This window comes from Rhinoraja longicauda, chromosome 1 (genome assembly GCF_053455715.1).
Source record: "Rhinoraja longicauda isolate Sanriku21f chromosome 1, sRhiLon1.1, whole genome shotgun sequence".
In the NCBI taxonomy this organism is placed as follows: domain Eukaryota; kingdom Metazoa; phylum Chordata; class Chondrichthyes; order Rajiformes; family Arhynchobatidae; genus Rhinoraja; species Rhinoraja longicauda.
Window position 1 is genome coordinate 105793000 of NC_135953.1, and position 14467 is coordinate 105807466.

The 14467-nt window shown below is 40.7% G+C and overlaps 1 protein-coding gene across 1 annotated transcript in view; it reads right to left on the reverse strand.

Moving 5' to 3' along the window:
• helq (helicase, POLQ like) overlaps positions 1-14467 on the reverse strand; it is a 44545-nt gene that overhangs the window by 28876 nt on the left and 1202 nt on the right. Inside the window, exons 2-4 of the mRNA XM_078404029.1 lie at positions 8734-9493; positions 7511-7689; positions 5890-6090 (exon numbers count right to left, since the gene is read on the reverse strand). Of these exons, the coding sequence (XP_078260155.1) occupies positions 5890-6090; positions 7511-7689; positions 8734-9493 (1140 nt within the window). The remainder of the gene's footprint in view (positions 1-5889; positions 6091-7510; positions 7690-8733; positions 9494-14467) is intronic.

Sequence of the window (14467 nt, forward strand, 5' to 3'; positions counted from 1 at the left end):
TTTGACAGTACAAGAGGAGGAAAATTATACAAAAGTTGGAGTTCGACAAAACAAAATATAAAAGGCTGGTTTGAAAAATCCTTTTGCTGCAAGTTCTTTGCTTTTTCATAGATAGTGGTAGATGCCTGCAATGTACTGCCAGGGGAGTGGGTGGAAATAGATACAGTAGTGATGTTTACAAGGCATTTAAGTAGAGACATGAATGTGCAGGGAATAAAGATATGGATTATGTGCAGGCAGATGTGCTTAGTTTAATTTGGCATCATGGTCAGCACAGTCATCGTGGGCTGAAGGGCCAGTCCCTGTGGTGTACCATACTGTTTTATGTCTATGTAGTATGAATAAGAACCCACAGTAAATTCATTCAAGCTAGGAAACACCAGTGAGCAAGTTGAAGATTAGTTTAAGAAAATAACTGCAGATGCTGGTACAAATCGAAGGTATTTATTCACAAAATGCTGGAGTAACTCAGCAGGTCAGGCAGCATCTCGGGAGAGAAGGAATGGGTGACGTTTCGGGTCGAGACCCTTCTTCAGACTCATCATTCTGAAGAAGGGTCTCGACCCGAAACGTCACCCATTCCTTCTCTCCCGAGATGTTGCCTGACCTGCTGAGTTACTCCAGCATTTTGTGAATAAATACCTTTGAAGATTAGTTTGCTTCATCCACTTTACTTCCATACAAGCTCAATAGGACAGATTTTGCTCTTGTCATGATGACAGAATATTAAGTATCCACATCATAATTATCAAACTGATAAATACTCAGTGTAATGGGTCAAGCACAGAGTCTCTGTTTATGATCCAGTGCAATTCCTGGGGTTGCGGTGTTTACAGCCTTCTTTAATGTAATCAAAATAAATTACTTTAAATTATATGTTATTTCAACTAATGTCACTCTAAAATACCCTGAAAATTATTGGCTTTCGTGAAATGAAAATGGCACAAATTCTCGATAACATATATGTTCAGAATTATTGTTTAGTTATAGAATCCCATCATTTTAAGTGTATTGTAATTCCTTTGTGAATACATCAAAATACCAGAAATTGGCTACAGTTGTTTTAGAAAAGCTTATTTTTGTTCATCTCCTCTCTGAATTATTTGTTTCAATCTGGCAATTTTGAAACATGGTAGACTACAAGAATATGTTTAAAGTGATAGACAACTCCGCCAGCTTGACAACATTACAACTGCTGAACATTATTACTCATTGATACAATACGATACAATACAATATATCTTTGTCATTGTCATTGTACAGGGGTACAACGAGATTGGGAATGCGACTTCCATACGATGCAATAAATTAATTAGCTAATCAACATAAATTTAGACAACCCAGTGAAACAAAATTAGAAACAGTTTTAAAACAGAACTAGACCAAGTGGACTCGTTGGGTCCATTCCTCGTTGAGGGGGCGCAGGGAAGGGGAGTCTTTGTGAATGCTGGTGGCTTTCCTGAGGCATCGTGTGTTGTAGATGCCCTCCAAGGCTGGTAGCTGTGTTCTGATAATCTTCTGAGCTCTATAGACTACCCGCTGAAGAGCTCTCCTCTCTGCCTCCGTGCAGCGGAGATACCACACATTAGGATGCTCTCTATGATGCAGCGGTAGAAGGTCGTTAGCAGCTGTTGGGGCAGACCAGACTTTTTCAGTGTTCTCAGGTAGAACAGTCGTTACTGCGCCTTCTTGACCAGCACAGCGGTGTTAGTGGACCATGTGAGGTCCTCTGAAATGTGAGTGCCCAGAAACTTGAAACTGGACACTCTCTCCACACTGTCCCCGTTGATAAAGATCGGAGCGTATTCCCCATTATGTGACTGTCGGAAGTTGATGATCAGCTCCTTGGTCTTGGAGGTGTTTAGGGACAGGTTGTTATCTGAGCACCAGTCCGCCAGGTTCTGCACCTCCGCTCTGTAGTGTGTTTGATCGCCGTTGGTGATCAGCCCAATCACCGTTGTGTCGTCTGCAAACTTGACAATAGTGTTGGTGTCGAATGCAGGAACATAGTCGTGTGTGAATAGTGAGTAGAGCATGGGGCTCAAAACACAGCCCTGTGGTGTGCCGGTACTCAGGGTGATAGTGGAGGACAGGTGCGGGCCCATTCTCACTGCCTGCGGTCGCTCCATCAAGAAATCCAGGATCCAGTCGCATAACGACGAGCTGAAGCCTAGCTGGTGGAGTTTGGTGATGAGCTTGGTGGGGATGACCGTGTTGAAGGCAGAGCTATAGTCTATGAATAGCATCCTCACGTACGTGCCCTGTCTCTCCAGGTGAGTCAGGACAGTGTGAAGAGCCAGAGAGATGGCGTCTTCTGTCGATCTGTTTGCCCTGTATGCAAATTGATGCGAGCCCAGTGAGGCAGGGATGCTGGATTTGGTGTGAGGACCAGACTTTCAAAGCACTTCATGATTATAGGAGTTAGGGCAACCGGACGGTAGTCGTTCAGGTTGGTGATCTTTGCTTTTTTCGGCACCGGCATTATGGTAGCCGACTTCAGGCACTTGGGGACCGTAGCCAGAGATAACGACAGGTTAAAGATCCTGGTGAATACCTCAGCCAGCTGTTCAGCACAGTCCCTAAGTACCATTCCTTGAACTCCATCCGGGCCTGCAGCCTTGCGTGGGTTGACCCTTCGCAGAGCGCGCTGTACTTCCTGTGTGCTCAATGTTAAGACCAGTCCCTCCGCCATGGCTGGGGTTCTTCCACTCATGGTGGTGTTGCCAGTTTCGAAGCGGGCAAAGAAGGTTTTAAGCTCGTCGGTTAGTGTGACATCGCTGTGGGGGCAGGCAGGGCTGCTCTTGTAGTCAGTGATGTCCCTGACACCCTGCCACATGCTTCTGGTGTCCGTGGTATTGAAGTGGTCTTCCACCTGTTGCCTGTGGGTGTCTTTGGCCCTTTTTATACCTTTGTTCAGGTTTGACCTGGCAACATTGTATGCTGAAGTGTCACCAGATTTAAAGGCATCGTTGTGTGCCCTCAACAGATTCTGTACCTCCTTGTTCATCCATGGTTTCCGGGTTGGGAACATCTTTGTTTCCTTGTCCGCTGTGACATTCTCCACACAGCAATTGATGTAGGAGAGCACAGTGGATGTGTATTCCTCCAAGTCTACCTCTGAACCACAGGTGGCCTGTTGTGCAAACAGGTCCCAGTGGGTGCGATCAAAGCAGTTCTGGAGTTGTAGGGTGGCATAATTAAACGCTCTTGACTTGATTATGAACTAAATATCCAACAGCAACAAACAGAGGCTATTAGATCATTGTGGGTAGCCATCCTCAAAACTCACAGCAATCAGAGCACAGAAACTGGTTCTTCATCCCAGAGTTTGCATTGACCATCAAACACCCATTCAGGCTAACCCTAGACTAGGCCCATTGTATTCTCTCCACTTTACTGTCACCCCGAAAGATTCAACCTACACTGCAAGGCCAATGTATAGCATTCAATTTTGTTAATCTTTCTATCTTTGGGATGTGGGAGGAAACTGGAACAATCACAGGGATAATGTGTAAACTTTGAACAATCCCATCACTAGAGTTGTGAGGCAGCAGCCCTATTATCTGTTCCACAATTTGTACTTGCACAGATTCAGCGACTTGGATTCGATTGTGACATCCAGTGCAGGTGTAGAGTTCACACATTCTCCCCATGTGTGTGCTCCCCCCACAGAAGCTCCGGTTTTCTCATACATTCCAAAGGGATTCTGTTGTTAATTGGCCATTGTGAATTGCTCCTAGTTTGTAAATCAATTGTAGACTTCTGGAGAGTTGATGAAAATGAGAACAGAATTCATTTTGAAATGGGAATTGTGTAGATGGGAGCTTGATGGTTAGTGTGGACAATGCCTTACAGCCATACGGCCTATTTACACACCCTGTGATTCTTTCACTGCATAAAAAGCATTGCTTTGTCACGGATTGTAAATTCTACACTCATAAATCTGATTGATGCAATGCCAAGCCTAAAAAACGTTTGTCCAATAGAGGAGAAGTGCATAAGCATTTGCACAATCCATGTGGAACTGTACAGCCAAGTAACTCAATAAAGGTGTCACAAGAAAATGAGATAGACTCAAAGTGCGGGAGTTACTTAGCTGGTCGCTCCTGCTGATCGCTCTAGCACTTTGTGTCTATCTTTTGTATAGACCAGCATCTTTTGTATAAACCAGTATTCTTTGTTTCTACATGAAAATGAGGCATGACTAGGCAATTTGGCCCATCGAGCCGTACCACCGTTCAATAAGATCATAGCTGATTTGTCTTCTTGTTACAATTCAGACCCCTTATTTTCAGATGTGTAGGTAAGAAAACTGCAGATGCTGGTTTAAATCGAAGGTAGGCACAAAATGCTGGAGTAACTCAGCAGGTCAGGCAGCATCTCCGGAGAGAAGGAATGGGTGACGTTTCGGGCTGAGACCCTTCTTGAGACTGATAACAGGAAGAAGAGTCCCGACCCGAAACGTCACCCATTCCTTCTCTCCAGAGATGCTGCCTGACCTGCTGAGTTACTCCAGCATTTTGTGTCTACCTTATTTTCAGATTGTTACTTCTGATTCTGAGACCACAAGCTAGGAGAAATATTATCTCCATTTACTTCATCAAGCCTTGTAATAATTTTCTACATTTTATCTTTGTTCTAAACTTAAGAGAGGAAAGCCCCATCCAGCTTAATTCGTCGCCATTGGACATACAACCCAAGCCAAAAATCAATCTGTTTTTCACTGCACTATAGCAAGTTCATCATTCCTTAAATTGGGAAACCAAATCTATAAACAATATATTTCTGGTCTCCTCTCACCAGGATGGTGACACCAGAATCAAACAGCACAGAAACAGGCCCTTCGGTCCAACTCATCTATACCGACCAAGATGCCCCATCAAACCTAATTGCATTTACCCATGTTTGGCCCATATCCCTTAAATCTTTCCTATCAGTGTACCTGTCCAAGTGTTTTTTCAATAGTACTTGTCTCAACTACCTCCACTGGCAGTTCGTTCCATAGACCCACCACCCTCTGACTGAAAAAGTTGCCCTTCAGTTTCCTATTTAATCTTGCCCTTCTGTCCTCCAGTTTTTGATTTGCTTACCCTAAGTAATACACTGTGCATTTACCCTATCTATCCACCCCTCATGACTTTATACACTTCTAATATGATGACTCCTCTACCTCCTTTGCTCCAAGGAGTAAAGTCATAACCTGTCTAACCTTTCCCTATAGCTCAGGCCCTCAAGTCCTGGCAAAATCCTCGTAAATCTTCTCTGCACTCTTTCCAGCTTCATGAAAACATCTTTTATTCTTGCCAGTATTAATCTTATGGAATGATAACAAATTGACCACATGAATAAAATTAGATGATTATGACAAGAGCTGATAGATTCTCTATTTTAGCTAACTTTCTAAGCTAAAAATGTAAGAAGGGAGCTTGATTTGTAATTAACATTACTTTGTAATACTAAAGAACAATGAGCTACATTTTTACTGGAAAGTACTAGTCAGAACTAGGAATTGTATAGTTATCCGTTGTTGCTATTCGACCCAGGACAAGAGGTAACAAAATTTCAAAGCAAACTTCCTTGTGGTTGGATACAATTTTTAGCAGGTTTCTTCATCCACCTAACAAGCCTGCTTAAAAATCCTCTAAAATGAATGACGTTAGGACATTCCTAGTTGTACTGTTTCCATGTGAAGAGTAAAATTGGCCATGCAGCTTTTCTATGGAGTGCAACTGAAATTACAGAGTTATGAACGGAGAACTGAGTTTGCACTACTCCCTCCATTCTACAATGCTGTGCCATTACACTGCTATTTTATTTTACTTTTGGATTATTTGGGAAAATTTGGTTATATGAATGATCAACACAGCAACTGTCAATCAGTATACATACCTCATCAACCACAACAAGCCCCAAACTATTAATCCTTTCTGTTTCTATGAGGGAATTCACTAAACTGTGGGCCTTCTCAATGGTGGCAATATAGAGAGAATTCTTCTTTCGACACTTGATTGGTGGGAACCTGCCTTTGCTTCCAGCATACTCTTCCACTAAGAAATTGCATTCTATTCCAAAAGCCGACAGATCTCGTACCTAAAGGAAACAAAAAAATAATTACAAAGTACTGCTTTTAATTCAAAAGGTTATTAAAAACAGCATACTTTCCCCAATTCGCCTTCATCAAGGTTACACGAGTACATGGGTTTAGTGGTCCACAGCCAGGTTTAAGATTATTAGTCGCTGAACACATCTCTCAGATATGACCAAAATGCTTGGGGGAGCTCAGCACGTGGACAATCAACACTTGCATTTAAAGTTTATGCATTGGGGCACCTACATAAGAATGCGCTTGTGTGTCCGCAGTTCTCAAATTTATTTGTTTTGGTGACTGTAACACTCCAACAATCACGTAAAGATGGAAAAAGAGGAATTTTGACATAGGCAGGCTTTTGCATACCAGCTATATTTTTAGCAATATGGTTAGGTGACAGGTCACACTGACTTATTCTGGTGTACACTTACTTGCATTGACCAGGGATTTTTGGTATTATTTGCACAAATTTGGAGAATTGTGTTCAGTTTTGGTCACCCTGCTATAGGAAGGATGATGTTAAGCTAGAAAGAGTGCAGAGAAGATTTATGGGGGTGTTGTCAGGGCCTGGGCTATAGGCAGTTGGTCAGGCTAGGACTTTATTCCTCACAGTGCAGGAGGCTGAGAGCTGATCTTACAGAGGTATGTAAGATAAGGGGAATAGATGGGGCAAATGCGCAGTCTTTTACTCAGAGTAGGGGAATCCAGAAATAGAGGATATAGGTTTAAGGTGAGAAGAGAAAAATTTAATAGGAATGTACAATATATTATTCACAATTACACAAGAACATGCACAATGTGAATTTGCTGATCAACAATTTTTATTAGTATTTTAAATACAAGTAATTTCCTCTTTAATAAATATTTTGCACAGTAAAAAGTACTTTGGTAACAACAAATAAAATACTGTATAAAATAACCTGGACCAGGTTATTTAAGAGCTTAATATCCATTGGCTTACATACTGTTTTTTTAGTTAAAAACTCAGATTATTCAGCACCATTGATTAAGTCAAGTCAAGTCAAGTCAATTTATTTGTATAGCACATTTAAAAACAACCCACGTTGACCAAAGTGCTGCACATCTGACTAGGAAAAAAAGAAACATACAGTGGCAGGCAGCCAAACACAACGGCGCGGCCATCTTTAACAAAATGTTAATTCAATCACCCACAGTCCAACAATAAAAGCACTAAACAGGCACCCAAATTACCCAACCCCAAAAACCCCCCAAAACACAGTCCAACAATAGAAGCATTAAATAGGCATTCAAATCACACACCCTGATTAAGACAGTGCATTATTCATACATCCACCACAAAATCAATGTATTCCTTAATAACCAATTTCCTAATATTTCTCTGTGGTATTTTTATTGCAGCATTAAAAATAACATTGTAAATTTGTTAACAAATTTGCTCACCTTCTCCTGGACAATAGCCACATATGGCAAAATAAACAGTGCATCTCTTTTCCTACACAATAGCTCCTGCATGATCAAAATCTCAGCGACCAATGTCTTCCCACCACTTGTTGGCAGTGAATAAATAAGATTTTTTCTTTCTTGCACACATCTTAACGTCAGACAAACATGTTGCCACTCTGTGAAGTTTAACACAAGACCATTGGATTTTTCATCAAAAGTAGTAACTGATGAAATTAGAAAATATTAACGATAGCATTAAATCTAGCTTGTACTCTTCCAATGGAAAATGGCTTCCAGCTGCACAAATTGTATAAGTTCATTCTTGTTAAAGATAATGCAGTAAAAACATTTGTAAAATTAGCAACGGAAATAACATTTTCCAAAATATTCTGAGATACCTCTGACGATAAAGCACAATGTTGAGGAAGAATGTAAAATCACAGAACTGCAGGTGCTGGTTTACCAAGGAAAGTCACAAAATGCTGGAGTATCTCAGCGGAGCAGACAGCAATGGAGGAAAGCATGAAAAATTGTTGTTTCAGGATGGGACCCTTTTCAGACGTATAGTATGGGTGGGGAGAAAGAAAGGTAGAAGAATGAAGGGGCAGGATATGCCACGTTAAGGAAGTTGTCAATGAAATGCCACTAATTAGTACAAGTTTACAAATTTAAAAACAGCAGGAAGGAAACAATTGCTGAGTGAATGACTGCTAAGTTAAAATAAAAATTTACTGATAAATATTTATTAAAACCGCTCCCAATAAATATTTATTGGTGGCAATTGCATTACATGACCAACAATTTTCCTAATGAACTGAAACGAAAAATTTGGAAATTAATTCACTGGAGTAATGAATCTATCAAGTTCAGGCAAAGCGGACAAAATATTCCCATCTTTTACAGTATAAGCAGACTTTAATGTATTCATTGCTCTTAAAGTAATGACTGAAAGACAATCATGTACTGTCTTTCAGCTGACTGGTTAGCAAACAACAAAAACGGTTCACTGTTTCACGAGCAAAAGTCCATATAGACAATGTCTACTGCCCTGCATTAATGCTCTTGGTGATTTCTTCAAAAACGGTTAGAATTGTGAGACTTGATTTCCCAAGCCCAAAGCCATGCTGACTATTCCTAATCAGATTATCACTTGTGCACATGCATTTTCTATTTCATCATACTATCCTTAACATTCAAACTTTTTTCCACTTTATCCTTACCGTAAAGCTCTTTGATGCCTTTCAACTGGAAAATCAAATCCTTAACTTTGCTTGGAAGTCCGTAAAAAGGGCCCCTATCAATGTCTGATGTGGCTTGAATAGTTTTCATTGCAACATTAATTTCCTCAGATAGGACAAGCTCCTTCAACTGTTTGCTTCTTGATGAGTGTGGTTTCGGTGAATTAGCATTTTCAGCCATTGCATTTTTCATCTGATCTTTAAGGCTGAGCCTCTTGTGTGTTCCAGAATTTGTAGTACTTGATTCGTTTTGGACATTAAGATTTTGCATTCTTTTATTAAAAACTGAAGGTCTGCCAGAAAGTTTATTGACAAAGCAGTTCAACGACAAGATGTCTTCTGGTTCTAACTCTTTGCTTTCATGTTTTACCAATGGAGAATTAAATCCCTCCATTAGTGCAAGTTGTGAGCTTGGTAATTCATCTGCTTCAGCAGGCATCTCCGACAAAGTTTTAGAACAAAATTGTTCACTTGCAATATTACTTTGACTTGTACAGGAATCCTTATGTGACTCAGTATCTTCCGTGAGAAGTTTGTGCATTTTATTCTCATTTTGTAAACTAAGTGTGTCAGAATTCTGAAATGTTAAACAATCCACAGCTTCTTCCCTTTCATTTCTCTTTGGGCTTGAAGTACAAACAGAATGTTTTCTTTCAACATCTTCAAATTGCGCCATTAACCAGCTGTCATCTCCGAAGCTGTCATAGTCCCCAAAGAGATCCTCTTGACTGTCACATTCAACCTGAAATAACGCAACACCGTATTACAATTTCTTAATTAAAAAGCAGAAAAATAATTTTTTTAAAACAAGTGCCAAGCTTAGACATTAAAAAACATTGGTGATTCCAAACCAAAATGAATCTGTGGAACTTCATTGGGTATTTTTTAAAGTAGAGATTGATCGATTCTTCACTAGTAAGAGTGTCAAAGTTTATGGGGAGAAGACAGAGAATGGGATTGAGAGGGAAAAGTACATCAGTCATGATTGAATGGCAGAGTAGACTCGATGGGACAATTGGCCTAATTCTGCTGCTAGGTCTTATGAACTTATAGCATTTTGGGTATGTTATATTTTCATTGGCAATTGCATTATTACTGAGAACAGGTAAAGGAGAATATCAAACTTTCTGTTCAATATTACTATTTGATTGAGAAAATATTAAAATAAACATCAGTGATCAATGAATGCAAATAGGGCTACACCATCTCAGACTGCTCAGGTGTTTTGATTCATCAGTAACTGTATCATGAATTGTGTGGTCAGTGGCAAAGCAACATTGCTCACTGCTGTCTTCAAGGATTCAGCAATTTAAAATGAGAATTTTACATTTTTTGATCTCTACCACTGACCACCCTCAGTCCTAAAATATCCCTCTCATGTCCATCAAGTAGGCTAAAGGGCCTGTCCCACTTAGGCGATTTTAAGGCGACTAGGGTGTCGCCGACGGTTCGCGGGGTGTCGCGGGCGTGATCGTGAGGAGTCTTCAAAAAATTGTAGTGGATCTCAGCGCGTCGCTGAGAAATCAACCGGAGTGAAATTTCTCGGCGACAGCTGGCTTGTCGCCAGGTATTGTTGCTTATTGCGGGCGCTGTCACCTGCTGTCCCCAGGTTTGCTAGGTTCTCTTAGATGCATTTAGAAGCACATAATATTAAAATAAGTAAATTCATTTGAAGATACCATAAAATACTTGTGTTTAATCAATTTATTTACCGTCAGGATATTGACAGGTAGATTGGAGGCGACAGTTTGACGTCAGGTAAGCGTGGGAATTTTCTGGATGTTTATGGCCATCAACCATCACATTTAAAGTAGGCTCCCAACCAAGATATGCAACCCAGAAACCAGATATGCATCTCCCGTACATTTTCAAAGAATGCCCACAGACCTTTCACAAAAATCCATTTAACCACTTTTAAAATTAAATTTCTTAATGCTGCTATTAGTAAACTGGAAGTCAATCCAGTTCATGCCTTGTTACCGTGAAGCTTGGTTTTCAAGTAACGTGGGCAAGATGTTATATTTCAAAACTCTCAAGTACTTACCGACTTGTCAGCGAAAATTAGGACGCCGGAGAAGCATTGACAGCATGGGAATTTTGCGATATTTCCGAAGACGGTGTAATCTCGACCTGACTCGGCATTGTCGTGGTCATTGTCGTCGGGTAAAATAAAATTTCGGCAATCTGCTATGACTTTGACAGTCGCCAGCAGTCGCCTAAAAAATTGCCTAAGTGGGACAGGCCCATTAGTTGTGAACACAACTTATGTATTATCCCACAACCATCAAGTAAAATGCACTGTTAACCAATATGTTAAAACATTTTCAGTGCACAAAATAAAGATTGGAGCATGCAGATGAGATTTAAATAAAAATATTAAAGTTAAAATAAATTAGATATTTTTAATTAACTGAGGAAACAGTATTGGATTTTGGATTGTCAAGCAATGCTTATGGGTCAGTACTCAGATAAAAACTTCTATTCGTGCTACTAGGTATTACCTTTTTTTCAGGGCTTTTTATTACGGAAACAAAGATTCTCAGTATCTGAATTTCAAAGTTACATAGATTGATTTATTATGTATTATTATTATAATATCCTACACAATATTGCCTTGACACTAAGGTACTTATGGCAGTAGCATCTGGATTTCCACATTTGGCTGCACAAATACTCTTGCATTACTGTCAGTTTTGCAGTTTCAGCATAATGAACAATGACAGTTTTTATTAGAATTAAAGTCAATGGAGTCACCAATCAGGAAGAGTATAATGGTTGACTGATGCCAATGGTAACTTCCTAGCTCCAAGAACCAAAAGGTATTTCCTCCCCTTTTGCCTGCATGATCTTCCACCATATTTTTCCATTATAAATTAACATTCTGACAAATTTGTGTGCAAATTTGTTTTACTGCAGTGGTATATCCTGTTATGTTCTAAAAGGATACTCATCATTCTAAGTTTGTCGAGGATGCACTCCTTATAAATGTAGCACAATGAACTTGATAATGGAAAGATAAAAAAACAATGCAAGACTTTGAAATCAGAACTGATTATGTCTGTGTGCTCTGCTTAAATTGACACCACCACCTAATCTCACTTCAACAAAAATGTACTTTTGATTCTATCCCGTTAATGTTCATCCCATGCCTTAAAAAAGAGTGAATCGGCACTCAGCTTTTGTAGGGAGCGAAAAAAATATTATGCTAACAGTTCAATATTACTCATTTTACATCATTTTTAAATGTCAGAATTTCACTCCTCCTTCCTTGCGCACAATGAAAGTTAACTATAATTAAAAATCAGTTGTGATTTGGTTTTAGAATTAGTTGTTAATTTTCTAAAAGCATTGTGACGGAAGGGAAGAGATATAACTATATAGAAAAGCTAGGTTAATTGTCATGCTGAATATATATCATCTTACAGATATGGAGGGGTGGTGGGAGAGTTCCCTGACAAGTTAATTGGATTTTACCAGTGGTTTTTAAAAGTAAAATGGGCACAGTTGTTTTTGATAGGTCCATAAATATACAAGGATCCAATGCAGAAACAGACGTGTGGGGCAATTTAATTTTACACAGAGGATGGAGTGTGGTGGAATGTTCTGCCGGGGGTGGTGGAGACGGATACGATTGTGGCCTTTAAGAGCCTTTTAGGTAGGGATATGCAGGGAATAGAAGGATATGGATTATGTGCTGGCAGATAAGAATTGGTCTTGGCATCATGTTTGTCAACGACAATGTGGGCTGAAGGGCCTGTTCTTGTGATCATGGTTTTGTGCTGTGCTATGTTCTAAACAATTCTCAACACACACACATCTTTAAATTTAAGTTTAATAAAAGGTACATCACATCTCTATGAGTTGTAAGCAACCAAGTAGATTAAAGTTCAGTGCTTTATTTTGGTAAAACCCATGGAAGTGACTTCCTAATATTTCTGTAAATGTTTCTCTCACATGGGGGGCAGCACAGTACACAGCAGTAGAGACGCTGCCTTACAGTGCCAGAGGGGTTCGATTCTGTATGGAATTTGTATGTTCTCCCTGAAACCACGTGGGTTTTCTCTGGGTGCTCCGGGTTCCTCCCACATACCAAAGACGTGCAGGTTTGTCGGCTAATTGGCTCCTGTAAATTGTCCCTAGTGTGTAGGATTGAACTAGTGTATGGGTGCTTGCTGGTCGGCGCAGACTCAGTGGCTCAAAAGGTCTGCTTCCACACTGTATCTCTAAACTGAAATTAAACTAAAATATAGCAACATTTTCTGTTCGCATTTTTGTATATCTTCGCCAATCTGTTTAATCAAATTCGATCTTGTATGTTTTTATGTGCATTGTTACTCTTTTATTTAAATCTTGGCAGTTCGTTGCTTCCGCTATATGATGTAAGAAAATATAACCATGTAACAGGAGTTCTTCAGCCCATGTAGTCTACATTGCACCTCCTCAGTCCAATTTGCCATTTCCCCGCAAACTATCCTCTCTGTCACATGCTCATCAACTCTCCCAGTCCACCCAAGCTAGGGATGATTTACACCAGCCATTAATTCAACAATCATCTCATCTTTGGAATGTGGAGCAACCCTGTGGATATGTAGATTTATCCTATGTGGATAAACCCTGTGAAAACCTGCAAAGTCATGTAACCAGCACAGGCAAAAATAATCAAATCCATGTCAAGTCAAGTCAAATTTATTTGTCACATACACATACTCGATGTGCAGTGAAATAAAAGTGGCAATGCCTGCGGGTTGTGCACAAAAATAATTAGTTACAGCATATAAATAAAGTTAATAAGTTACTAAACATAGCACAAAAAGTGTCGACAAAAATTTAGTCTCTGGGGTTATAAAAGTTGACAGTCCTGATGGCCTGAGGGAAGAAGCTCCGTCTCATCCTCTCCGTTTTCACAGCGTGACAGCGGAGGCGTTTGCCTGATCGTAGCATCTGGAACAGTCCGTTACTGGGGCGGCAGTGGTCCCTCATGATCTTGCTTGCTCTGGATCTGCACCTCCTGATGTATAGGTCCTGCAGGGGGACGAGTGTAGTTCCCATGGTGCGTTCTGCCGAACGCACTACTCTCTGCAGGGCCATCCTGTCCTGGGCAGAGCTGTTCCCAAACCAGACTGTAATGTTGCCGGACAGGATGCTCTCTACAGCCCCAGAGTAGAAGCAATGAAGGATCCTCAGCGACACTCTGAATTTCCTCAGTTGTCTAAGGTGGTAAAGGCGCTGCTTAGCCTTACCCACCAGTGCGGCAATGTGCGTTGCCCACGTCAGATCCTCTGCGATGCGGACTCCCAAGTATTTGAAACTGCTCACCCTATCCACAATAGACCCATTTATCTCGAGTGGCGTGTACGTCCTTGGATGTTTAGCCCTTCTGAAGTCCACAATCAGCTCCTTTGTTTTAGTGACATTCAAGAGGAGGCTATTGTCCTGACACCAGAGTGCCAGATCAGCCACCTCCTCCCGGTAGGCCTTCTCATCGTTGTTGGAGATCCGGCCCACCACCACAGTGTCATCAGCAAACTTGATGATGGAGTTTGAGCTGAACCTGGCCCCACAGTCATGTGTGTACAGGGAGTACAGTAGGGGGCTAAGGATGCAGCCCTGGGGGGATCCTATGTTCAGGGTGAGGGAGCTAGATGTGTGTTCCCCCATCCTGACCACTTGGGGCCTGGCAGTGAGAAAGTCCAGCCCCAAGTCCAGGAACAGTGAG